The 27,051-nt window shown below is 47.8% G+C and overlaps 1 protein-coding gene across 2 annotated transcripts in view; it reads right to left on the bottom strand.

Moving 5' to 3' along the window:
* LOC134354370 (protein shisa-9-like) overlaps positions 1 to 27,051 on the bottom strand; it is a 180,251-nt gene that overhangs the window by 74,103 nt on the left and 79,097 nt on the right. For both annotated transcript variants that reach the window (XM_063063332.1, XM_063063333.1), the window contains exon 3: positions 17,375 to 17,505. In XM_063063332.1, the coding sequence (XP_062919402.1) occupies positions 17,375 to 17,505 (131 nt within the window). The remainder of the gene's footprint in view (positions 1 to 17,374; positions 17,506 to 27,051) is intronic.

Below are 27,051 nucleotides of genomic sequence, written 5' to 3'. Positions count from 1 at the left end.
CTCCCTCGATCTCCCTGAAAATATTGACACACTCCCTCGATCTCCCTGTAAATACTGACACACTCCCTCGATCTCTCTGTAAATACTGACACACTCCCTCGATCTCCCTGTAAATACTGACACACTCCCTCGATCTCCCTGTAAACACTGACACACCCCCTCGATCTCCCTGTAAATACTGACACACTCCCTCGATCTCCCTGTAAATACTGACACAATCCCTCGATCTCCCTGTAAATACTGACACAATCCCTCGATCTCCCTGCAAATACTGACACAATCCCTCGATCTCCCTGTAAATACTGACACAATCCCTCGATCTCCCTGTAAATACTGACACTCCCTCGATCTCCCTGTAAATACTGACACATCCCCTCGATCTCCCTGTAAATACTGACATACTCCCTCGATCTCCCTGTAAATATTGACACACTTCCTCGATCTCCCTGTAAATACTGACACAATCTCTCGACCTCCCTGTAAATATTGACACAATCCCTCGATCTCCCTGTAAATACTGACACAATCCCTCGATCTCCCTGTAAATACTGACACACTCCCTCGATCTCCCTGTAAATACTGACACACTCCCTCGATCTCTCTGTAAATACTGACACACTCCCTCGATCTCCCTGTAAATACTGACACACTCCCTCGATCTCCCTGTAAATATTGACACACTCTCTCGATCTCCCTGTAAATACTAACACATCCCCTCGATCTCCCTGTAAATACTGACACACCCCGTCGATCTCCCTGTAAATACTGACACACTCCCTCGATCTCCCTGTAAATACTGACACAATCCCTCGATCTCCCTCTAAATATTGACACACTCTCTCGATCTCCCTGTAAATACTGACACATCCCCTCGATCTCCCTGTAAATACTGACACACCCCCTCGATCTCCCTGTAAATACTAACACACTCCCTCGATCTCCCTGTAAATACTGACACACTCCCTCGATCTCCCTGTAAATACTGACACAATCCCTCGATCTCCCTGTAAATACTGACACAATCCCTCGATCTCCCTGCAAATACTGACACACTCCCTCGATCTCCCTGTAAATACTGACACACTCCCTCGATCTTCCTGTAAATACTGACCCAATCCCTCGATCTCCCTGTAAATACTGACACAATCCCTCGATCTCCCTGTAAATACTGACACAATCCCTCGATCTCCCTGTAAATACTGACACTCCCTCGATCTCCCTGTAAATACTGACACATCCCCTCGATCTCCCTGTAAATACTGACATACTCCCTCGATCTCCCTGTAAATATTGACACACTCCCTCGATCTCCCTGTAAATACTGACACAATCCCTCGATCTCCCTGTAAATACTGACACACTCCCTCGATCTCCCTGTAAATACTGACACACTCCCTTGATCTCCCTGTAAATACTGACACATCCCCTCGATCTCCCTGTAAATACTGACACACTCCCTCGATCTCCCTGTAAATACTGACACACTCCCTCGATCTCCCTGTAAATACAGACACAATCCCTCGATCTCCCTGTAAATACTGACACTCCCTCGATCTCCCTGTAAATACTGACACATCCCCTCGATCTCCCTGTAAATACTGACATACTCCCTCGATCTCCCTGTAAATATTGACACACTTCCTCGATCTCCCTGTAAATACTGACACAATCTCTCGACCTCCCTGTAAATATTGACACAATCCCTCGATCTCCCTGTAAATACTGACACAATCCCTCGATCTCCCTGTAAATACTGACACACTCCCTCGATCTCCCTGTAAATACTGACACACTCCCTCGATCTCCCTGTAAATACTGACACACTCCCTCGATCTCCCTGTAAATACTGACACACTCCCTCGATCTCCCTGTAAATATTGACACACTCTCTCGATCTCCCTGTAAATACTAACACATCCCCTCGATCTCCCTGTAAATACTGACACACCCCCTCGATCTCCCTGTAAATACTGACACACTCCCTCGATCTCCCTGTAAATACTGACACAATCCCTCGATCTCCCTCTAAATATTGACACACTCTCTCGATCTCCCTGTAAATACTGACACATCCCCTCGATCTCCCTGTAAATACTGACACACCCCCTCGATCTCCCTGTAAATTCTAACACACTCCCTCGATCTCCCTGTAAATACTGACACACTCCCTCGATCTCCCTGTAAATACTGACACAATCCCTCGATCTCCCTGTAAATACTGACACAATCCCTCGATCTCCCTGCAAATACTGACACACTCCCTCGATCTCCCTGTAAATACTGACACACTCCCTCGATCTTCCTGTAAATACTGACCCAATCCCTCGATCTCCCTGTAAATACTGACACAATCCCTCGATCTCCCTGTAAATACTGACACAATCCCTCGATCTCCCTGTAAATACTGACACTCCCTCGATCTCCCTGTAAATACTGACACATCCCCTCGATCTCCCTGTAAATACTGACATACTCCCTCGATCTCCCTGTAAATATTGACACACTCCCTCGATCTCCCTGTAAATACTGACACAATCCCTCGATCTCCCTGTAAATACTGACACACTCCCTCGATCTCCCTGTAAATACTGACACACTCCCTTGATCTCCCTGTAAATACTGACACATCCCCTCGATCTCCCTGTAAATACTGACACACTCCCTCGATCTCCCTGTAAATACTGACACACTCCCTCGATCTCCCTGTAAATACAGACACAATCCCTCGACCTCCCTGTAAATACTGACACACCCCCTCGATCTCCCTGTAAATACTGACACACTCCCTCGACCTCCCTGTAAATACTGACACAATCCCTCGATCTCCCTGTAAATACTGACACACTCCCTTGATCTCCCTGTAAATACTGACACATCCCCTCGATCTCCCTGTAAATACGGACACACTCCCTCGATCTCCCTGTAAATACTGACACACTCCCTCGATCTCCCTGTAAATACTGACACAATCCCTCGACCTCCCTGTAAATACTGACACACCCCCTCGATCTCCCTGTAAATACTGACACACTCCCTCGACCTCCCTGTAAATACTGACACAATCCCTCGACCTCCCTGTAAATACTGACACACCCCCTCGATCTCCCTGTAAATACTGACACAATCCCTCGATCTCCCTGTAAATACTGACACACTCCCTCGATCTCCCTGTAAATACTGACACATCCCCTCGATCTCCCTGTAAATATTGACACACTCTCTCGATCTCCCTGTAAATACTAACACATCCCCTCGATCTCCCTGTAAATACTGACACACCCCCTCGATCTCCCTGTAAATACTGACACACTCCCTCGATCTCCCTGTAAATACTGACACAATCCCTCGATCTCCCTGTAAATATTGACACACTCTCTCGATCTCCCTGTAAATACTGACACATCCCCTCGATCTCCCTGTAAATACTGACACACCCCCTCGATCTCCGTGTAAATACTAACACACTCCCTCGATCTCCCTGTAAATACTGACACACTCCCTCGATCTCCCTGTAAATACTGACACAATCCCTCGATCTCCCTGTAAATACTGACACAATTCCTCGATCTCCCTGCAAATACTGACACACTCCCTCGATCTCCCTGTAAATACTGACACACTCCCTCGATCTTCCTGTAAGTACTGACCCAATCCCTCGATCTCCCTGTAAATACTGACACAATCCTTCGATCTCCCTGTAAATACTGACACAATCCCTCGATCTCCCTGTAAATACTGACACTCCCTCGATCTCCCTGTAAATACTGACACATCCCCTCGATCTCCCTGTAAATACTGACATACTCCCTCGATCTCCCTGTAAATATTGACACACTCCCTCGATCTCCCTGTAAATACTGACACAATCCCTCGATCTCCCTGTAAATACTGACACACTCCCTCGATCTCCCTGTAAATACTGACACATCCCCTCGATCTCCCTGTAAATACTGACACACTCCCTCGATCTCCCTGTAAATACTGACACACTCCCTCGATCTCCCTGTAAATACTGACACAATCCCTCGACCTCCCTGTAAATACTGACACACCCCCTCGATCTCCCTGTAAATACTGACACACTCCCTCGACCTCCCTGTAAATACTGACACAATCCCTCGACCTCCCTGTAAATACTGACACACCCCCTCGATCTCCCTGTAAATACTGACACAATCCCTCGATCTCCCTGTAAATACTGACACACTCCCTCGATCTCCCTGTAAATACTGACACACTCCCTCGATCTCCCTGTAAATATTGACACACTCCCTCGATCTCACTGTAAATACTGACACACTCCCTCGATCTCCCTGGACATACTGACACACTCCCTCGATCTACCTGTAAATACTGACACATCCCCTCGATCTCCCTGTAAATACTGACACACCCCCTCGATCTCCCTGTAAATACTGACACTCCCTCGATCTCCCTGTAAATACTGACACATCCCCTCGATCTCCCTGTAAATACTGACATACTCCCTCGATCTCCCTGTAAATATTGACACACTTCCTCGATCTCCCTGTAAATACTGACACAATCTCTCGACCTCCCTGTAAATATTGACACAATCCCTCGACTCCCTGTAAATACTGACACACTCCCTCGATCTCCCTGTAAATACTGAGACACTCCCTCGATCTCCCTGTAAATACTGACACACTCCCTCGATCTCCCTGTAAATACTGACACACTCCCTCGATCTCCCTGTAAATATTGACACACTCTCTCGATCTCCCTGTAAATACTGACACATCCCCTCGATCTCCCTGTAAATACTGACACACCCCCTCGATCACCCTGTAAATACTGACACACTCCCTCGATCTCCCTGTAAATACTGACACAGTCCCTCCATCTCCCTGTAAATATTGACACACTCCCTCGATCTCCCTGTAAATACTGACACATCCCCTCGATCTCCCTGTAAATACAGACACACCCCTCGATCACCCTGTAAATACTGACACACTCCCTCGATCTCCCTGTAAATACTGACACAATCCCTCGATCTCCCTGTAAATACTGACACAATCCCTTGATGTCCCTGTAAATACTGACACATCCCCTCGATCTCCCTGTAAATACTGACACACTCCCTCGATCTCCCTGTAAATACTGACACACTCCCTCGATCTCCCTGTAAATACTGACACAATCCCTCGATCTCCCTGTAAATACTGACACAATCCCTCGATCTCCCTGTAAATACTGACACTCCCTCGATCTCCCTGTAAATACTGACACATCCCCTCGATCTCCCTGTAAATACTGACATACTCCCTCGATCTCCCTGTAAATATTGACACACTCCCTCGATCTCCCTGTAAATACTGACACAATCTCTCGACCTCCCTGTAAATATTGACACAATCCCTCGATCTCCCTGTAAATACTGACACACTCCCTCGATCTCCCTGTAAATACTGACACACTCCCTCGATCTTCCTGTAAATACTGACCCAATCCCTCGATCTCCCTGTAAATACTGACACAATCCCTCGATCTCCCTGTAAATACTGACACAATCCCTCGATCTCCCTGTAAATACTGACACACCCCCTCGATCTCCCTGTAAATACTGACACATCCCCTCGATCTCCCTGTAAATACTGACATACTCCCTCGATCTCCCTGTAAATATTGACACACTCCCTCGATCTCCCTGTAAATACTGACACAATCTCTCGACCTCCCTGTAAATAATGACACAATCCCTCAATCTCCCTGTAAATACTGACACACTCCCTCGATCTCCCTGTAAATACTGACACAATCCCTCGATCTCCCTGTAAATACTGACACACTCCCTCGATCTCCCTGTAAATACTGACACATCCCCTCGATCTCCCTGTAAATACTGACACACCCCCTCGATCTCCCTGTAAATACTGACACACTCCCTCGATCTCCCTGTAAATACTGACACAATCCCTCGATCTCCCTGTAAATACTGACACAATCCCTCGATCTCCCTGTAAATACTGACACACTCCCTCGATCTTCCTGTAAATACTGACCCAATCCCTCGATCTCCCTGTAAATACTGACACAATCCCTCGATCTCCCTGTAAATACTGACACAATCCCTCGATCTCCCTGTAAATACTGACACTCCCTCGATCTCCCTGTAAATACTGACACATCCCCTCGATCTCCCTGTAAATACTGACATACTCCCTCGATCTCCCTGTAAATATTGACACACTCCCTCGATCTCCCTGTAAATACTGACACAATCTCTCGACCTCCCTGTAAATATTGACACAATCCCTCGATCTCCCTGTAAATACTGACACACTCCCTCGATCTCCCTGTAAATACTGACACACTCCCTCCATCTCCCTGTAAATACTGACACACTCCCTCGATTTCCCTGTAAATATTGACACACTCCCTCGATCTCCCTGTAAATACTGACACACTCCCTCGATCTCTCTGTAAATACTGACACACTCCCTCGATCTCCCTGTAAATACTGACACACTCCCTCGATCTCCCTGTAAACACTGACACACCCCCTCGATCTCCCTGTAAATACTGACACACTCCCTCGATCTCCCTGTAAATACTGACACAATCCCTCGATCTCCCTGTAAATACTGACACAATCCCTCGATCTCCCTGCAAATACTGACACAATCCCTCGATCTCCCTGTAAATACTGACACAATCCCTCGATCTCCCTGTAAATACTGACACTCCCTCGATCTCCCTGTAAATACTGACACATCCCCTCGATCTCCCTGTAAATACTGACATACTCCCTCGATCTCCCTGTAAATATCGACACACTTCCTCGATCTCCCTGTAAATACTGACACAATCTCTCGACCTCCCTGTAAATATTGACACAATCCCTCGATCTCCCTGTAAATACTGACACAATCCCTCGATCTCCCTGTAAATACTGACACACTCCCTCGATCTCCCTGTAAATACTGACACACTCCCTCGATCTCTCTGTAAATATTGACACACTCCCTCGATCTCCCTGTAAATACTGACACACTCCCTCGATCTCCCTGTAAATATTGACACACTCTCTCGATCTCCCTGTAAATACTAACACATCCCCTCGATCTCCCTGTAAATACTGACACACCCCCTCGATCTCCCTGTAAATACTGACACACTCCCTCGATCTCCCTGTAAATACTGACACAATCCCTCGATCTCCCTGTAAATATTAACACACTCTCTCGATCTCCCTGTAAATACTGACACATCCCCTCGATCTCCCTGTAAATACTGACACACCCCCTCGATCTCCCTGTAAATACTGACACACTCCCTCTATCTCCCTGTAAATACTGACACACTCCCTCGATCTCCCTGTAAATACTGACACAATCCCTCAATCTCCCTGTAAATACTGACACAATCCCTCGATCTCCCTGCAAATACTGACACACTCCCTCGATCTCCCTGTAAATACTGACACACTCCCTCGATCTTCCTGTAAATACTGACCCAATCCCTCGATCTCCCTGTAAATACTGACACAATCCCTCGATCTCCCTGTAAATACTGACACAATCCCTCGATCTCCCTGTAAATACTGACACTCCCTCGATCTCCCTGTAAATACTGACACATCCCCTCGATCTCCCTGTAAATACTGACACACTCCCTCGATCTCCCTGTAAATACTGACACACTCCCTCGATCTCCCTGTAAATACTGACACAATCCCTCGATCTCCCTGTAAATACTGACACACTCCCTCGATCTCCCTGTAAATACTGACACACTCCCTCGATCTCCCTGTAAATATTGACACACTCCCTCGATCTCCCTGTAAATACTGACACACTCCCTCGATCTCTCTGTAAATACTGACACACTCCCTCGATCTCCCTGTAAATACTGACACATCCCCTCGATCTCCCTGTAAATACTGACACACCCCCTCGATCTCCCTGTAAATACTGACACACTCCCTCGATCTCCCTGTAAATACTGACACAATCCCTCGATCTCCCTGTAAATACTGACACAATCCCTCGACCTCCCTGCAATACTGACACAATCCCTCGATCTCCCTGTAAATACTGACACAATCCCTCGATCTCCCTGTAAATACTGACACAATCCCTCGATCTCCCTGTAAATACTGACACACTCCCTTGATCTCCCTGTAAATACTGACACATCCCCTCGATCTCCCTGTAAATACTGACACTCCCTCGATCTCCCTGTAAATACTGACACATCCCCTCGATCTCCCTGTAAATACTGACATACTCCCTCGATCTCCCTGTAAATATTGACACACTCCCTCGATCTCCCTGTAAATACTGACACAATCTCTCGACCTCCCTGTAAATATTGACACAATCCCTCGATCTCCCTGTAAATACTGACACACTCCCTCGATCTCCCTGTAAATACTGACACACTCCCTCGATCTCCCTGTAAATACTGACACACTCCCTCGATCTCCCTGTAAATACTGACACATCCCCTCGATCTCCCTGTAAATACTGACACACCCCCTCGATCTCCCTGTAAATACTGACACACTCCCTCGATCTCCCTGTAAATACTGACACAATCCCTCGATCTCCCTGTAAATACTGACACAATCCCTCGATCTCCCTGTAAATACTGACACACTCCCTCGATCTTCCTGTAAATACTGACCCAATCCCTCGATCTCCCTGTAAATACTGACACAATCCCTCGATCTCCCTGTAAATACTGACACAATCCCTCGATCTCCCTGTAAATACTGACACTCCCTCGATCTCCCTGTAAATACTGACACATCCCCTCGATCTCCCTGTAAATACTGACATACTCCCTCGATCTCCCTGTAAATACTGACACTCCCTCGATCTCCCTGTAAATACTGACACATCCCCTCGATCTCCCTGTAAATACTGAGATACTCCCTCGATCTCCCTGTAAATATTGACACACTTCCTCGATCTCCCTGTAAATACTGACACAATCTCTCGACCTCCCTGTAAATATTGACACAATCCCTCGATCTCCCTGTAAATACTGACACAATCCCTCGATCTCCCTGTAAATACTGACACACTCCCTCGATCTCCCTGTAAATACTGACACACTCCCTCGATCTCTCAGTAAATATTGACACACTCCCTCGATCTCCCTGTAAATACTGACACACTCCCTCGATCTCCCTGTAAATATTGACACACTCTCTCGATCTCCCTGTAAATACTAACACATCCCCTCGATCTCCCTGTAAATACTGACACACCCCCTCGATCTCCCTGTAAATACTGACACACTCCCTCGATCTCCCTGTAAATACTGACACAATCCCTCGATCTCCCTGTAAATATTGACACACTCTCTCGATCTCCCTGTAAATACTGACACATCCCCTCGATCTCCCTGTAAATACTGACACACCCCCTCGATCTCCCTGTAAATACTAACACACTCCCTCTATCTCCCTGTAAATACTGACACACTCCCTCGATCTCCCTGTAAATACTGACACAATCCCTCGATCTCCCTGTAAATACTGACACAATCCCTCGATCTCCCTGCAAATACTGACACACTCCCTCGATCTCCCTGTAAATACTGACACACTCCCTCGATCTTCCTGTAAATACTGACCCAATCCCTCGATCTCCCTGTAAATACTGACACAATCCCTCGATCTCCCTGTAAATACTGACACAATCCCTCGATCTCCCTGTTAATACTGACACTCCCTCGATCTCCCTGTAAATACTGACACATCCCCTCGATCTCCCTGTAAATACTGACATACTCCCTCGATCTCCCTGTAAATACTGACACACTCCCTCGATCTCCCTGTAAATACTGACACAATCCCTCGATCTCCCTGTAAATACTGACACACTCCCTCGATCTCCCTGTAAATACTGACACACTCCCTCGATCTCCCTGTAAATAATGACACACTCCCTCGATCTCCCTGTAAATACTGACACACTCCCTCGATCTCTCTGTAAATACTGACACACTCCCTCGATCTCCCTGTAAATACTGACACATCCCCTCGATCTCCCTGTAAATACTGACACACCCCCTCGATCTCCCTGTAAATACTGACACACTCCCTCGATCTCCCTGTAAATACTGACACAATCCCTCGATCTCCCTGTAAATACTGACACAATCCCTCGATCTCCCTGCAATACTGACACAATCCCTCGATCTCCCTGTAAATACTGACACAATCCCTCGATCTCCCTGTAAATACTGACACAATCCCTCGATCTCCCTGTAAATACTGACACACTCCCTTGATCTCCCTGTAAATACTGACACATCCCCTCGATCTCCCTGTAAATACTGACACTCCCTCGATCTCCCTGTAAATACTGACACATCCCCTCGATCTCCCTGTAAATACTGACATACTCCCTCGATCTCCCTGTAAATATTGACACACTCCCTCGATCTCCCTGTAAATACTGACACAATCTCTCGACCTCCCTGTAAATATTGACACAATCCCTCGATCTCCCTGTAAATACTGACACACTCCCTCGATCTCCCTGTAAATACTGACACACTCCCTCGATCTCCCTGTAAATACTGACACACTCCCTCGATCTCCCTGTAAATACTGACACATCCCCTCGATCTCCCTGTAAATACTGACACACCCCCTCGATCTCCCTGTAAATACTGACACACTCCCTCGATCTCCCTGTAAATACTGACACAATCCCTCAATCTCCCTGTAAATACTGACACAATCCCTCGATCTCCCTGTAAATACTGACACACTCCCTCGATCTTCCTGTAAATACTGACCCAATCCCTCGATCTCCCTGTAAATACTGACACAATCCCTCGATCTCCCTGTAAATACTGACACAATCCCTCGATCTCCCTGTAAATACTGACACTCCCTCGATCTCCCTGTAAATACTGACACATCCCCTCGATCTCCCTGTAAATACTGACATACTCCCTCGATCTCCCTGTAAATATTGACACACTCCCTCGATCTCCCTGTAAATACTGACACAATCTCTCGACCTCCCTGTAAATATTGACACACTCCCTCGATCTCCCTGTAAATACTGACACACTCCCTCGATCTCCCTGTAAATACTGACACACTCCCTCGATCTCCCTGTAAATATTGACACACTCCCTCGATCTCCCTGTAAATACTGACACACTCCCTCGATCTCTCTGTAAATACTGACATACTCCCTCGATCTCCCTGTAAATACTGACACTCCCTCGATCTCCCTGTAAATACTGACACATCCCCTCGATCTCCCTGTAAATACTGACATACTCCCTCGATCTCCCTGTAAATAATGACACACTTCCTCGATCTCCCTGTAAATACTGACACAATCTCTCGACCTCCCTGTAAATATTGACACAATCCCTCGATCTCCCTGTAAATACTGACACAATCCCTCGATCTCCCTGTAAATACTGACACACTCCCTCGATCTCCCTGTAAATACTGACACACTCCCTCGATCTCCCTGTAAATACTGACACATTCCCTCGATCTCCCTGTAAATACTGACACACTCCCTCGATCTCCCTGTAAATATTGACACACTCTCTCGATCTCCCTGTAAATACTGACACATCCCCTCGATCTCCCTGTAAATACTGACACACCCCCTCGATCTCCCTGTAAATAGTGACACACTCCCTCGATCTCCCTGTAAATACTGACACAATCCATCGATCTCCCTGTAAATATTGACACACTCTCTCGATCTCCCTGTAAATACTGACACATCCCCTCGATCTCCCTGTAAATACTGACACACCCCCTTGATCTCCCTGTAAATACTGACACACTCCCTCGATCTCCCTGTAAATACTGACACACTCCCTCGATCTCCCTGTAAATACTGACACAATCCCTCGATCTCCCTGTAAATACTGACACAATCCCTCGATCTCTCTGCAAATACTGACACACTCCCTCGATCTCCCTGTAAATACTGACACACTCCCTCGATCTTCCTGTAAATACTGACCCAATCCATCGATCTCCCTGTAAATACTGACACAATCCCTCGATCTCCCTGTAAATACTGACACAATCCCTCGATCTCCCTGTAAATACTGACACTCCCTCGATCTCCCTGTAAATACTGACACATCCCCTCGATCTCCCTGTAAATACTGACATACTCCCTCGATCTCCCTGTAAATATTGACACACTCCCTCGATCTCCCTGTAAATACTGACACAATCCCTCGATCTCCCTGTAAATACTGACACACTCCCTCGATCTCCCTGTAAATACTGACACACTCCCTCGATCTCCCTGTAAATATTGTCACACTCCCTCGATCTCCCTGTAAATACTGACACACTCCCTCGATCTCTCTGTAAATACTGACACACTCCCTCGATCTCCCTGTAAATACTGACACATCCCCTCGATCTCCCTGTAAATACTGACACACCCCCTCGATCTCCCTGTAAATACTGACACACTCCCTCGATCTCCCTGTAAATACTGACACAATCCCTCGATCTCCCTGTAAATACTGACACAATCCCTCGATCTCCCTGTAAATACTGACACATCCCCTCGATCTCCCTGTAAATACTGACACAATCTCTCGACCTCCCTGTAAATATTGACACAATCCCTCGATCTCCCTGTAAATACTGACACAATCCCTCGATCTCCCTGTAAATACTGACACACTCCCTCGATCTCCCTGTAAATACTGACACACTCCCTCGATCTCCCTGTAAATACTGACACACTCCCTCGATCTCCCTGTAAATATTGACACACTCTCTCGATCTCCCTGTAAATACTGACACACTCCCTCGATCTCCCTGTAAATACTGACACACTCCCTCGATCTCCCTGTAAATACTGACACAATCCCTCGATCTCCCTGTAAATACTGACACTCCCTCGATCTCCCTGTAAATACTGACACATCCCCTCGATCTCCCTGTAAATACTGACATACTCCCTCGATCTCCCTGTAAATATTGACACACTTCCTCGATCTCCCTGTAAATACTGACACAATCTCTCGACCTCCCTGTAAATATTGACACAATCCCTCGATCTCCCTGTAAATACTGACACAATCCCTCGATCTCCCTGTAAATACTGAGACACTCCCTCGATCTCCCTGTAAATACTGACACACTCCCTCGATCTCCCTGTAAATACTGACACACTCCCTCGATCTCCCTGTAAATACTGACACACTCCCTCGATCTCCCTGTAAATATTGACACACTCTCTCGATCTCCCTGTAAATACTGACACATCCCCTCGATCTCCCTGTAAATACTGACACACCCCCTCGATCTCCCTGTAAATACTGACACACTCCCTCGATCTCCCTGTAAATACTGACACAATCCCTCGATCTCCCTGTAAATATTGACACACTCTCTCGATCTCCCTGTAAATACTGACACATCCCCTCGATCTCCCTGTAAATACTGACACACCCCCTCGATCTCCCTGTAAATACTGACACACTCCCTCGATCTCCCTGTAAATACTGACACACTCCCTCGATCTCCCTGTAAATACTGACACAATCCCTCGATCTCCCTGTAAATACTGACACAATCCCTCGATCTCCCTGCAAATACTGACACACTCCCTCGATCTCCCTGTAAATACTGACACATTCCCTCGATCTCCCTGTAAATACTGACACACTCCCTCGATCTCCCTGTAAATACTGACACACTCCCTCGATCTCCCTGTAAATACTGACACACCCCCTCGATCTCCCTGTAAATACTGACACACCCTCTCGATCTCCCTGTAAATACTGACACACTCCCTCGATCTCCCTGTAAATACTGACACAATCCCTCGATCTCTCTGTAAATACTGACACAATCCCTCGATCGTCCTGTAAATACTGATACAATCCCTCGATCTCCCTGTAAATACTGACACACCCTCTCGATCTCCCTGTAAATATTGACACACTCCCTCGATCTTCTTGTAAATACTGACACAATCCCTCGATCTCCCTGTAAATACTGACCCAATCCCTCGATCTCCCTGTAAATACTGACACAATCCCTCGATCTCTCTGTAAATACTGACACAATCCCTCGATCTCCCTGTAAATACTGACACAATCCCTCGATCTCCCTGTAAATACTGACATACTCCCTCGATCTCCCTGTAAATATTGACACACTCCCTCGATCTCCCTGTAGATACTGACACAATCCCTTGACCTCCCTGTAAATACTGACACAATCCCTCAATCTCCCTGTAAATACTGACACAATCCCTCCATTTCCCTGTAAATACTGACACACTCCTTCGATCTCCCTGTAAATACTGACACAATCCCTCGACCTCCCTGTAAATACTGACACACCCCGTCGATCTCCTTGTAAATACTGACACAATCCCTCGATCTCCCTGTAAATACCTACACAATCCCTCGATCGTCCTGTAAATACTGACACACCCCCTCTATCTTCCTGTAAATACTGACACACCCCCTGGGTCCTCCAGCAAATACTGACACACACCCTTGATCCCCCAGTAAATACTGACACACCCCCTGGGTCCTCCAGCAAATGCTGACACACACCCTTGTTCCCCCAGTAAATATTGACACACCCCCAGGGCTCCCCAGTAAATACTGATACATCCCCTGGGTCCCCCATCAAATACTGACACACCCCTGAGTCCCCTGGTAAATACTGAAACACCCCCTGGGTCCCCAGTAAATACTGACACACTCCCTGGGTCCCCCAGTAAATACTGACACCCTCCTTGTTCCCCCAGTAAACACTGACACCCCCCCCTTGTTCCCCCAGTAAATACTGACACACCCCCTGGGTTCCCCAGTAAATACTGACACACCTCCCTTGTTCCCCCAGTAAATACTGACACACCCCCCCCTTGTCCCCCCAGTAAATACTGACACACCCCCTGGGTTCCCCAGTAAATACTGACACACACCCCTTGTTCCCCCAGTAAATACTGACACACCCCCTGGGTCCGCCTTTAAAAGCTGACACTATCCTTAGCTCCCCCAATAAGTACCGACACTCTCCCCAGGACCCCTTGTAAACACGGACACATGCCCTGGTGACACTCTGTAAATGCTGACACACTTCGCGGAGTCCCCCAGGGAAACTGACTACACACCTCACGACTCCCTGTAAGCACCGACACACTTCTTCAGGCCCACACTTCAGCTGCTCCTGTAATTACTCAACACAACACAAAATACTCTGCAGATGCTGGGGTCAAAGCAACACTCACAACATGGTGGAGGAACTCAGCAGCTGGGGCAGCATCCGTGGAAACGATCAGTCAACGTATCGGGCCGGAACCCTTCATCAGGACTGAAGAGGGAAGGGGCAGAGGCCCTATAAAGAAGGTGGGGGGAGGGTGGGAAGGAGAAGGCTGGTCGGTCCAGGTGAAAAACCGGTAAGGGGAAAGATAAAAGGGTGGGGGAGGGGATGCAGGGAGGTGATAGGCAGGAACGGTGAAGGAGGAATAAGGGAAAGCACAATGGATAGTAGAAGGAGGCAGAACCATGAGGGAGGTGATAGGCAGCTGGGGGAGGGGCAGAATGAAATAGGGATGGAGGAAGGGAGGGGGAGGGGATTACCAGAAGTTGGAGAATTCAGTGTTCATACCAAGGGGCTGAAGACTACCCAGACGGTATATGAGGTGCACCTGGAACCTACCAGCCGTCTCCTTCCCACCCTCCCCCCACCTTCTTTATAGGGCCTCTGCTCCTTCCCTCTTCAGTCGTGACGAAAGGTTCTGGCCCGAATCGTTGACTGATCGTTTCCATGGATGCTGCCTGACCTGCTGAGTTCCTCCAGCATGTTGTGAGTGTTCCTGTAATTACTCATCTGCCTCTCCGTGAGCAGCAACCTCTGGGGTACACTGCTCTGACTGAGGTGGACAGAGTTTTGTCTGTGCTGAACGTAGCAGACCTCGTTCCACCAGCTGCCTCCAGTCTGAGTCCAGGCAACGTGCCCGGCCCAGCAGTCTTTCCACTCGAGGAGCTGACCCTGGAGACTTGATTATCATTTGCAAACGCATCATGAGTAAGCCTCGTATTGTCTGATATCCTGTGCACTGGGAGCAGCAAGTCACTGGCCAAAGAGCTTCTTGTCGTAGTGTGGAGAAGCTGGATGATGGGCTGCTGCCTGCATATTCTCCCTGCTACCCTTTCTCTTGTCCTGACACACAGGCACCTTCTTTGGGAAGCATCGAGGACACCTTCAAAAGGCGATGGCTTAAGAAGGCAGCGTGCATCATTAAGGACCCCCGACAGGCAGGACATGCCCTCTTCTCATCAAGCAGGAGGTACAGGAGCCTGAAGACACACACTCAACATTATAGAAACAGCTCCTTCCCCTCCACCATCGAATTTCTGAATGCCTACTACCTCGCGATTGCTTTGCTCTCTTTATGCACCATGTTTTAAATTTAATTTTAATATATATTTCTTTTTGTAATTTATGGCTGTTTATTGTGTATTGTAATGTACTGCTGCAGCGAAACAGCGAGTATCATAACATATGCCAGTGATGTTAAATCTGTTTCTGATTCAGTGTACCTTCACAGCGCTCCATCAGAGTGACACATCGACGAAAGCAGGCTTGTTTTCAACATTTAACGTGCCTGCACCGTGGGTGACCTCAATGAGATGGCTACACATTCAGAAGATCTGAACCGTCGGGGCGGTAGACATCTGCGTGCTCGTGGCTGCCCATCTGGACTCCAGCACATTCATCGATAAACATCTGGATCCGATGAACTGGCGCTGTGCCACATCTGGACCAGCGCCGAGGCTCACAGCCACACTCAACTGCAGAGACTGTCACTTATAGAACGGTAGAGCACAGAAACAGGCCCTTCGGCCCACAATGTTGTGCTGAACCGATTGAATTAGGACTCAGATGGCCTGCCAAATTAATCCCTTCTGCCTGCGCGATGTCCATATGCTTCCATTTCCCTCACATTCAATTGCCCATCTAAATGTCCGTTAAAAGTCTGCAATGCTCAGTCTCTACCACCAGCCCAGGCAGCTCACTCCAGGCACCCATCACTCTCTGAGTATGAAAACTTTCCCCTCACATCCCGTTCTCATCTTATATATGCATGCCCTCTGGTATCAGATTGAATTTAGCCCCCTCCCACCTGACCCATGAACAACTTGTTGGACATTTGGATCACTGCTGACCCCTGATGCCAGTGTTATATGGAAGGAATACCTGACTCAGGTCTGTAGTATGTTGGGTCAGTGAGGACCGTACAGTCCACGGGGCGTCCATCACTTCACACTGCAGGAGTTGCTTTGGCCCTTAATCTCGGAGCTGTAATCTCAGCAGGCGCCGCTGAAAGTGGCTGTTGGTGAAGGAGGGGCTACCTACCAGCAGTGCTCCTCGACGGTCTCGGCGAGAGACTGCCCGTGATGGGCACCTGAACTGCTCCGACGCTCCCATCGCGCTCGATGCAATCCATCGGGGGGTTTCCCTGCTGCTTCAGGAGATCAGTGAGGGCCCTGGAAGGGAGAGGAGGGAACACTGAGTCACAAGTGCCAGACACGCAGCTCTTCCCCCTTTTGTCCCATCTTTTCCCAATGTCCCACACTCCTGGGATGGGTCTCCCAGCTGCCCTTCGGCTCTGAACCCCGGTGGTGCGTATGAGCCTATAGTGAGCATCAGCACTGGGCTGCCATCCACTATGGTCCTCCCTACACACAACCTGGAAAACCTTTGGAACTTGAGATCTTGTTTGATTCATCAAGGGAAATGATACGTTTGGCCTAACACAGACAAAAATGCTAGACAATGGGAGCAGGGTATGCCATCAGGCTCCTCAGGTCTGCCCCACCATTCAGTATAACCATTGCTGGTCTAGGCCGGCCTCAACACCATTTCTCCATACCACTCTCTTCCTCAATCTGTCTTTTTTTCATCCATCTCCATTTTAAATACTTCTGCTTATCCAGATCCCACCATCCAGCAGGACACAGACTTCTAGTGATTCACCCTCCACTGCAAAAAGACATTTCTATGTACCTCAGTTTGAAATGACTAGCCCATACATTGTAGTTATGTTCCCTCGATCAATAATCTCCTACTAGAGAAAATATCTCAACATCCACCCTGTTGAGCCTTCTTGGGATCTTAGATATTTGAATATTGTCATTTCAAATTCTTCTAAATTCCAGGGAATACAGATCTTCGTCTCTCTTGAAAGGACAATCCTTCCATCCAAAGAATTAACCTGGTGAATTTCCTCTGAACTGGCTCCATTGTTACTATCATCATCACCACCATTATGTGCCATACCATATGACATCAACGTTATGTGCCGTACCATATGACATCATCGTTATGTGCCATATTGTATGACATGGACGATCATGGTCTTCATAACCATGATTGTTTTAGGCAAATTTTTCTACAGCAGTGGTTTGCCATTGCCTTCTTCTGGGCAGTGTCTTTACAAGACGGGTGACCCCAGCCATTATCAATACACTTCAGAGATTGTCTGCCTGGTGTCAGTGGCCACATAGCCAGGACTTGTGATATGCACCAGCTGCTCATATGACCATCCACCATCTCCTTCCATGGCTTCACCTGAACCTGCTTGTGGGGCTAAGCGGGTGCTACACCTTGCCCGAGGGTGACCTACAGAGTAGCGGAGGGAAAGAGTGCTTTACACCTCCTTTGGTAGAGACGTATCTCCACCCCCACCCAAAATGTTGCTATATCCTTTTTGAATTAAAGGGAGCAAGTTGTGCCCAGTTTTCCAAGTGTGGCCTCACCAACATCCTGTCAGCTTTACCAAAACCTCCCTATTCAATGCCTTTATAATAAAGGCCAAAGTGTCACCTGCCTCCTTAGCTGCTTGCCGAACCTAGCTGCTAACTTTTGTATTTCATGTACTGGAGCATCTGGATTCCTCTAAACTTCACTTACATGCAAACAGGAGATAAATCCAAGCAGCACATACACAATGCTGGAGGAACTCAGCAGGCCAGGCACCATCTATGGAAAAAATGTACAGTTGCCTGGCCTGCTGAGTTCCTCCAGCATGTTGTGTGTGCCTCACTCACATGCAGCTCTTTCCATCTAGCTAAAATTCTGCCTTTTGTTCCCTCTTATTGAAGTGTGGAATGTCACACTTTCACAGTTGAAGTTGTATAAAATGTTGATGAGGCCTAATTTGGAGAATTTGTGCAGTTTTGGTCACCTACCTACAGGAAAGATATAAATAAGGTTGAAAGAGTACAGAGAAAATTTACAAGGATATTGCTGGGTCTGGAGGATCTGAGGTATAAGGAAAGATTGGTAGGTTAGGACTTTATTCCATGGAGTATAGAAGACTGAGAGGAGATTTGATAGAGGCATACAAAGTTGTGAGGGGTGGAGATAGGGTAAAGCAATCAGGCTTTTTCCACTGAGATTGACTGGTTCTACAACTAGAGGTTAAAGGTTAAGGGTGAAAGGGGAAAAGTTTAAGGGTAACACGAGGGGGAAGTTCTTCACTCAAAGGATTGTGCGAGTGTGGAATGAGCTGCCAGCACAAGTGGTGCATGCGAGCTCAACTTCAAAATTTAAGAGAAGTTTGGATAGGTAGATGGAAGGTAGGAATATGGAGGGCTGTGGTCCCAGTGCAGGTCGATGAGAGTAGGTAGTTTAGATCATTCGGCATGGACTAGAGGGGCCGAAGAGCCTGTGACTGTGCTGAACTTTTCTATGACTCTATAACATTATTTGTCAATCTTCTGCCACTCAATAAACCTATCCATATCCCTTTGCAGAATCATACTGTTCTGATAACAAAATGCCTTTCCACCTACTTCTGCATCACCGGCATATTTAGTAACCTTACGCACTGTTCCCTCCTCCAGCTCACTAATAGTGAACAAAGCTGATCCCTGAGGTACTCCATTAATTACCTCTTTCAATCTGAAAAGGACAGATTTATTCTAACTCTTGTTTTTTTATGAGATATGCAGTTTTCAATTCATTCAAACACACTTTGTTCGATACCTTGGTCACTGACTTCATGCACCAACTTCTTATGCAGTTGGCTTTAGGATTCGTTTCCAAGCCTCTCAATTTGGACCTTCTGAGGATCCCAGGTACTCACATTTTATTGACTCTGCCTCTCGCCGCTTCTCCCGTCAAGCTCTGAAGGCGACTCTCTCCGCCATGAGGAGGTACTTGGTGTCCCTATCCCAGACCCTTCCACACCTTCGGGACACTTTCTTCGCCGTCTGTTATGGTCCTACCCGTTATTTCATCCTCCGTCGGATTCACGCCTGCAATCGCCGTTTTTTTGACTTTGTCATGTGAGGCAAAGATCGCAAGATCTTACATCTACGGAGTCCAGAGCCTGCGGGCCCTGAAACTAGCAGGCATGAACTTCAGATTGCTGATCCAGCCATTGATCTCGTCGGCTCCAACACCTCAGGGCATATTCAAAACCCGGACTCCAGCAACGACCATGGACATATTCAAAACCCGGACTCCAGCAACGACCATGGACACCTTCACAGCGATTGCGCAACCACCAACTGCAACTCCAGCCTTGAACTTCAGGCCGGGTCTTTATGTGCTGCTGTTGTGACTCCCGTCGCCCCTTCCCCCACCACCACTCCGCAGCCCCGTCTCCCTCAGATCCCACCGTCAACTCCTGGGCCCTCAGACGCTCCATCTTCCTCTCACCCCAACCCTCCCCTCTCCACTGACACCCCGAGCCTCCCCCCTCCCCCCTCTGATCCCAGCTCTCATCCGTGCCGGGTCTTTACCATCCCCTCCGACCTTCAACTGTCGGAGGCAGAACGCTCTGTCCTCAGTAAGGGCCTCACGTTTGTCCCCCTTCGCCCACACCTCAGCGAGTTCCGCGTTCGCCTTGATGCGGAACTCTTCCTCTGCCGTCTCCGTCTCCGAGCCTACTTCTTCGGCAAGGACTCTTCCACCCCCACCGATGACCCCTTCTCCCATCTTCAACCCTCCTCTTCTTCATGGACACCCCGCTCTGGTCTTCTGCCTGCTCTGGTTCTCTTTATCGCTAATTGCCGACGGGACATCAACCGTCTCGACTTCACCGCACCTTGTTCCTATTCCAACCTCACTCCTTCCGAACGCTCTGCTCTCCACTCCCTCCGCACTAATCCTAACCTTACTATTAAACCTGCCGATAAGGGGGGTGCTGTTGTAGTCTGGCGTACTGACCTCACCTTGCCGAGGCACAGTGACAACTCGCGGATACCTCCTCTTATTTACTCCTCGATCGTGACCCCACTAAGGAGCACCAGACCATTGTCTCCCACACCATCACCGACTTTATCCGCTCAGGGGATCTCCCATCCACTGCTACCAACCTTATAGTTCCCACACCCCGCACTTCCCGTTTCTACCTCCTACCCAAGATCCACAAACCTACCTGTCCTGGCCGACCTATTGTCTCAGCTTGCTCCTGCCCCACCGAACTCGTTTCTGCATACCTCGGCACGGTTTTATCACCCCTTGTTCAATCCCTTCCGACCTATGGTCGTGACACTTCTCACGCTCTTAAACTTTTCGATGATTTTAAGTTCCCTGGCCCCCACCGCTTTATTTTCACCATGGATGTCCAGTCCTTATATACTTCCATCCCCCATCAGGAAGGTCTCAAAGCTCTACGCTTCTTTTTGGATTCCAGACCTAATCAGTTCCCCTCTACCACCACTCTGCTCCGTCTAGCGGAATTAGTCCTTACTCTTAATAATTTCTCCTTTGGCTCCTCCCACTTCCTCCAAACTAAAGGTGTAGCTATGGGCACCCGTATGGGTCCTAGCTATGCCTGCCTTTTTGTTGGCTTTGTGGAACAATCTATGTTCCGTGCCTATTCTGGTATCTGTCCCCCACTTTTCCTTCACTACATCGACGACTGCATTGGCGCTGCTTCCTGCACGCATGCAGAACTCATTGACTTTATTAACTTTGCCTCCAACTTTCACCCTGCCCTCAAGTTTATCTAGTCCATTTTCGACACCTCCCTCCCCTTCCTAGATCTTTCTGTCTCTGTCTCTGGAGACAGCTTATCCACTGATGTCTACTATAAGCCTACTGACTCTCACAGCTATCTGGACTATTCCTCTTCTCACCCTGTCTCTTGCAAAAACGCCATCCCCTTCTCGCAATTCCTCCGTCTCCGCCGCATCTGCTCTCAGGATGAGGCTTTTCATTCTAGGACGAGGAAGATGTCTTCCTTTTTTAAGGAAAGGGGCTTCCCTTCCTCCACTATCAACTCTGCTCTTAAACGCATCTCCCCCATTTCACGTACATCTGCTCTCACTCCATCCTCCCGCCACCCCACTAGGAATAGGGTTCCCCTGGTCCTCACCTACCACCCCACCAGCCTCTGGGTCCAACATATTATTCTCCGTAACTTCCGCCACCTCCAATGGGATCCCACCACTAAGCACATCTTTCCCTCCCCCCCCTCTCTGCATTCCGCAGGGATCGCTCCCTACACAACTCCCTTGTCCATTCGTCCCTCCCATCCCTCCCCACTGATCTCCTTTCTGGCACTTATCCATGTAAACGGAACAAGTGCTACACATGCCCTTACACTTCCTCCCTTACCACCATTCAGGGCCCCAAACAGTCCTTTCAGGTGAGGCAACACTTCACCTGTGAGTCGACTGGGGTGATATATTGCGTCCGGTGCTCCCGATGTGGCCTTTTATATTGGCAAGACCCGATGCAGACTGGGAGACCGCTTTGCTGAACATCTACGCTCTGTCTGCCAGAGAAAGCAGGATCTCCCAGTGGCCACACATTTTAATTCCACATCCCATTCCCATTCTGACATGTCTATCCACGGCCTCCTCTACTGTAAAGATGAAGCCACACTCAGGTTGGAGGAACAATTATATTCCGTCTGGGTAGCCTCCAACCTGATGGCATGAACATCGACTTCTCTAACTTCCGCTAAGGCCCCACCTCCCCCTCGTACCCCATCTGTTACTTATTTTTATGCACACATTCTTTCTCTCACTCTCCTTTTTCTCCCTCTGTCCCTCTGAATATACCTCTTGCCCATCCTCTGAGTCCCCCCCCTTGTCTTTCTTCCCGGACCTCCTGTCCCATGATCCTCTCGTATCCCCTTTTGCCTATCACCTGTCCAGCTCTTGGCTCTATCCCTCCCCCTCCTGTCTTCTCCTATCATTTTGGATCTCCCCCTCCCCCTCCAACTTTCAAATCCCTTACTCACTCTTCCTTCAGTTAGTCCTGACGAAGGGTCTTGGCCTGAAACGTCGACTGCACCTCTTCCTACAGATGCTGCCTGGCCTGCTGCGTTCACCAGCAACTTTGATGTGTGTTGCTTGAATTTCCAGCATCTGCAGAATTCCTGTAGTTTCTTATGCAGTACCTTGTCAAATGCCATTCGGAATCTAAATATACTATATCTGCGGTTTCTCCTCTTTCAACGTTCCATATTCTCAAAGAATTTAAGCATGATTTTTCCTAAAACTGTGATGACAAGATTCAGCTTTATTAAACGATTAATTATTTTATTTTTGATTACTGACTTTAGCAATTTGCCAATGATAGATGTTCAATTAACTGGCCCATAGCTTTCTACCTTCTCCCATTCTGCTTTTTGAACAGGGGAGTCACAATTCCTGTTTTGTAATCTTTTGCAATCCAATAAGCCCTCCTAAAGATGCATGAGCTAAAGTTCAAAAGTTCAAAGTAAATTTATTATCAATGTACATCTATGTTACCACATATATTTATTTTCTTACAAGCATTTATGGATGAAAAATGACATACTGTACAATACTGTTCCTTCTGCAACCCTGTATGTCCTTCACCAATCAACTTCCCAGCTCTTTACTTCTTCCCTCCCTCTCCCAGTTTCACCCATCACTTGGTGATTTTCTCTCTGCTCCCCCCCCCCGGCCCCCCACCTTTAAAATCTACTCCTCATCTTCTGCTGAAGAGTCTCAGCCCAAAACATTGACTGTACTCTTTTCCATAGATGCTGCCTGGCCTCCTGAGTTCCTCCTGCATTTTGTCTATGATACTGTATAATAGAAAATATGGAAAAACTATCCCATGACCATGATCGTTTTTGATAATTTTTCTACGGAAGTGGTTTGCCATCGCCTTCTTCTGGGCAGTGTCTTTACAAGATGGGTGACCCCAGTCATTATCAGTACTCCTCAGAGATTGTCTGCCTGATGTCAGTGATCGCATAACCAGGACTTGTGATGTGCACCGGCTGCTCATACGGCCATCCACCACCTCCTGCCATGGCTTCATGTGAGCCTGATCAGGTGGGGGGGGGGTGTTAAGCGGGTGCTATACTTTGCCCAGGGTGACCTGCAGGCTAGCAGAGGGAAGGTGTCCCTTGCACCTCGTTTGGTAGAGACGTATCGATGCCAAGACAGAGAAGCAACCAATGTAAAAGAGAAGGCACACTGTGCAAATGAAAAATAATACTGAGAACATGTGTTGTAAAGAGTCCTTGAAAGTGAGTCAGTAGAATCAGTTCATAGTAATATTGATTGAAGTTATCCATGCTGGTTCAGGAGCCTGATGGTAATAACTGTTCCTGAACCTGGGGGTGTGGGATCTAGGGTTTCTATACCTCATGCCCAATAGTAGTAGTGAGAAGAAGACATGGTGTGGGTGGTTATGAAGATTGTCAGGCATAGGCCACTTCCTTTAAAAAGCCTGGCATGCAGTCCATCAGGTTCTGGTGGCTTGTCCGCTTTTAGGCCCCTTCTCCTCAGGCTTCTCCAATCCAAATTGACCAGATCGAACTGAGGCCATCTTGTCCACAGGTTTCACTCCTTCCCTGGGCAGGTAATGGAGCCTCATCCAACAGTTCTGTGTTACCTCTGTGGAGGAGAAGCCCTTCATGAAGCCTTAGCTATAACCACTTTGGTAGAGATGCCAAGTCAGTGGTGTATAACCAGCCATATTATGGAGTTGTGGCATGTAGCCTGACTGTGGAGATGGCCCAAGGAGCCAGAACATGGAGCTGCATCACAGGACCATAACTCTGGAGCTATAACAAGAGGCTGTACCACGGAGCTCCATCATGGTGCCACACCATGGGGATGGGTTACGGAGTTGTACCATGCAATGGCACTGTGAGCTGTGACATGAAGCCGCACCATGGAGCTCCATTATGGAGCCACACCACGGGGCCATGCTGTGGGTGAGAAGTATGGAGCCAGACCATAATGTCAAATGGTGACCAAAGCAGTGCTGCGTCTGCAGGGCTGCAAATGGGTCTTGTGTGGAGATTCCCTGGGCTAAAAGGAATTGTGCTGGGACTATGCTGAGTGATGTGTTTGGAAGCTCACACAGCTGGAAGAAGTACCACAAGCGAACAAACAGAAAATCACAAGCAGTTGCAGGCTGTAAGCATTAGTGGAGAATCTGCTGGGCTGAGAAATACATCATATCTGCATTCAGTGCTTTCCTCCACAGTACAGTCTCTGTGTACAGCTCTACAGCACAGTCCCACAGTACAGTCCCTGTGTACAGCTCTACAGTACAGTCCCACAGTACAGTCCCTGTGTACAGCTCTACAGTACAGTCCCACAGTACAGTCCCTGTGTACAGCTCTACAGTACAGTCCCACAGTACAGTCCCTGTGTACAGCTCTACAGTACAGTCCCACAGTACAGTCCCTGTGTACAGCTCTACAGTACAGTCCCACAGTACAGTCCCTGTGTACAGCTCTACAGTACAGTCCCACAGTACAGTCCCTGTGTACAGCTCTACAGCACAGTGCCAATGGCCAGACTGGTTCAAGCTGATATGAAAGCGACAGTAACTCAAACAACCACACATTACAACAGTGATGTGCAGAAGACCATCAGTGAATGCACAACATGTCAACTGTTGAAGTGGACGGGCTACAGCAACAGAAGATCACGAACATTCACTCAGTGGCCACTTTATCAGGTACTCCCCCCGAATCTTGAGGCTACGTCCCCTAGTTCTAGTCTCACCTACCAGTGGAAACAACTTTCCTGCCTCTATCTTATCGACCCCTTTCATAATTTTATATGTCTCTAGATGATCTCCTCTCACTCTTCTGAATTCCAGCGAGTACAGTCCCAGGCGACTCAATCTCCCCTCAATGAGTGACCTGGAGCTGCAGGCGCTGGAGGTCCTGAAATAAAAAATTCAGAAACTGGAAACACTTCAGGTCGGGCAGCATCTGTAGAGAGAAAGACACAGATGGTGAAGGGTAAACATAAGGGATTCTGCAGGTGAGTAAAACACACAAAATGCTGGAGGAAGTCAGCAGGTCAGGCAGCATCTATGGAGGTGACATTTTGCATCAAGACCTTAACACGAAGATTTTTTAATTTGAAACATTCTCTCTCTCTCTCTCTCTCCACTGTTGCCACCTGACCTTCTAAGTGCTTCCAGTGTTTTCTGCTTTTATATTGAATGAGTTTTCAGATGGAGTGGGATGCAACTGTCTATCCGTGCGGTGAGTTACATACATGCATTAGAGTCAGTGAACTGTTTGATAAATTAGTCAGGTCCCCTTGACAGACCATCTGAAAGTGACTCACTCACAAAGATACTGATTAGTTCTGTCACAGTATTTCTGTTTTGCAGGGAAGGGAACCGAATAAAAATTCACATTTCTGTAATTGAAGTACCATCTTCAATTTACAGCGATTGTCAATAATTTATCGGCCTGTCATGTTGCACCCATTTTGCTCAAGCGGCAGCCAGCATTAACAGCAAATGAAGTACACGTGACGGGGAGAGCAGAGCTCCTGGGGAAAGCCTAGATGGGGGAAGACTACTGGAAGCCCATCTCCTGAGACAGCAGATCTGCCAGTCAGACCACCTTGACTGTCAGAAATGTCACTCACACAACTGTTGACAACAGCAAGCTGCATTTGCATAGCCTTCCCCAAAGCGCGCAAGAAAGGATTTGGATTCCTAGAACTCCCAAAGCACTTCTCAGTGAGAAACTGTTGTACTGAAGGAGACAAGGCAAGTCTCATAAACAGGATTTCAGTGACTAAATTACAAACCAAAAATGCCAAAGGAAG

This window comes from Mobula hypostoma, chromosome 11 (assembly GCF_963921235.1).
Source record: "Mobula hypostoma chromosome 11, sMobHyp1.1, whole genome shotgun sequence".
In the NCBI taxonomy this organism is placed as follows: domain Eukaryota; kingdom Metazoa; phylum Chordata; class Chondrichthyes; order Myliobatiformes; family Myliobatidae; genus Mobula; species Mobula hypostoma.
Note: the sequence above shows the minus strand (reverse complement) of the source record. Positions and strands in the feature narration are given on the sequence as shown.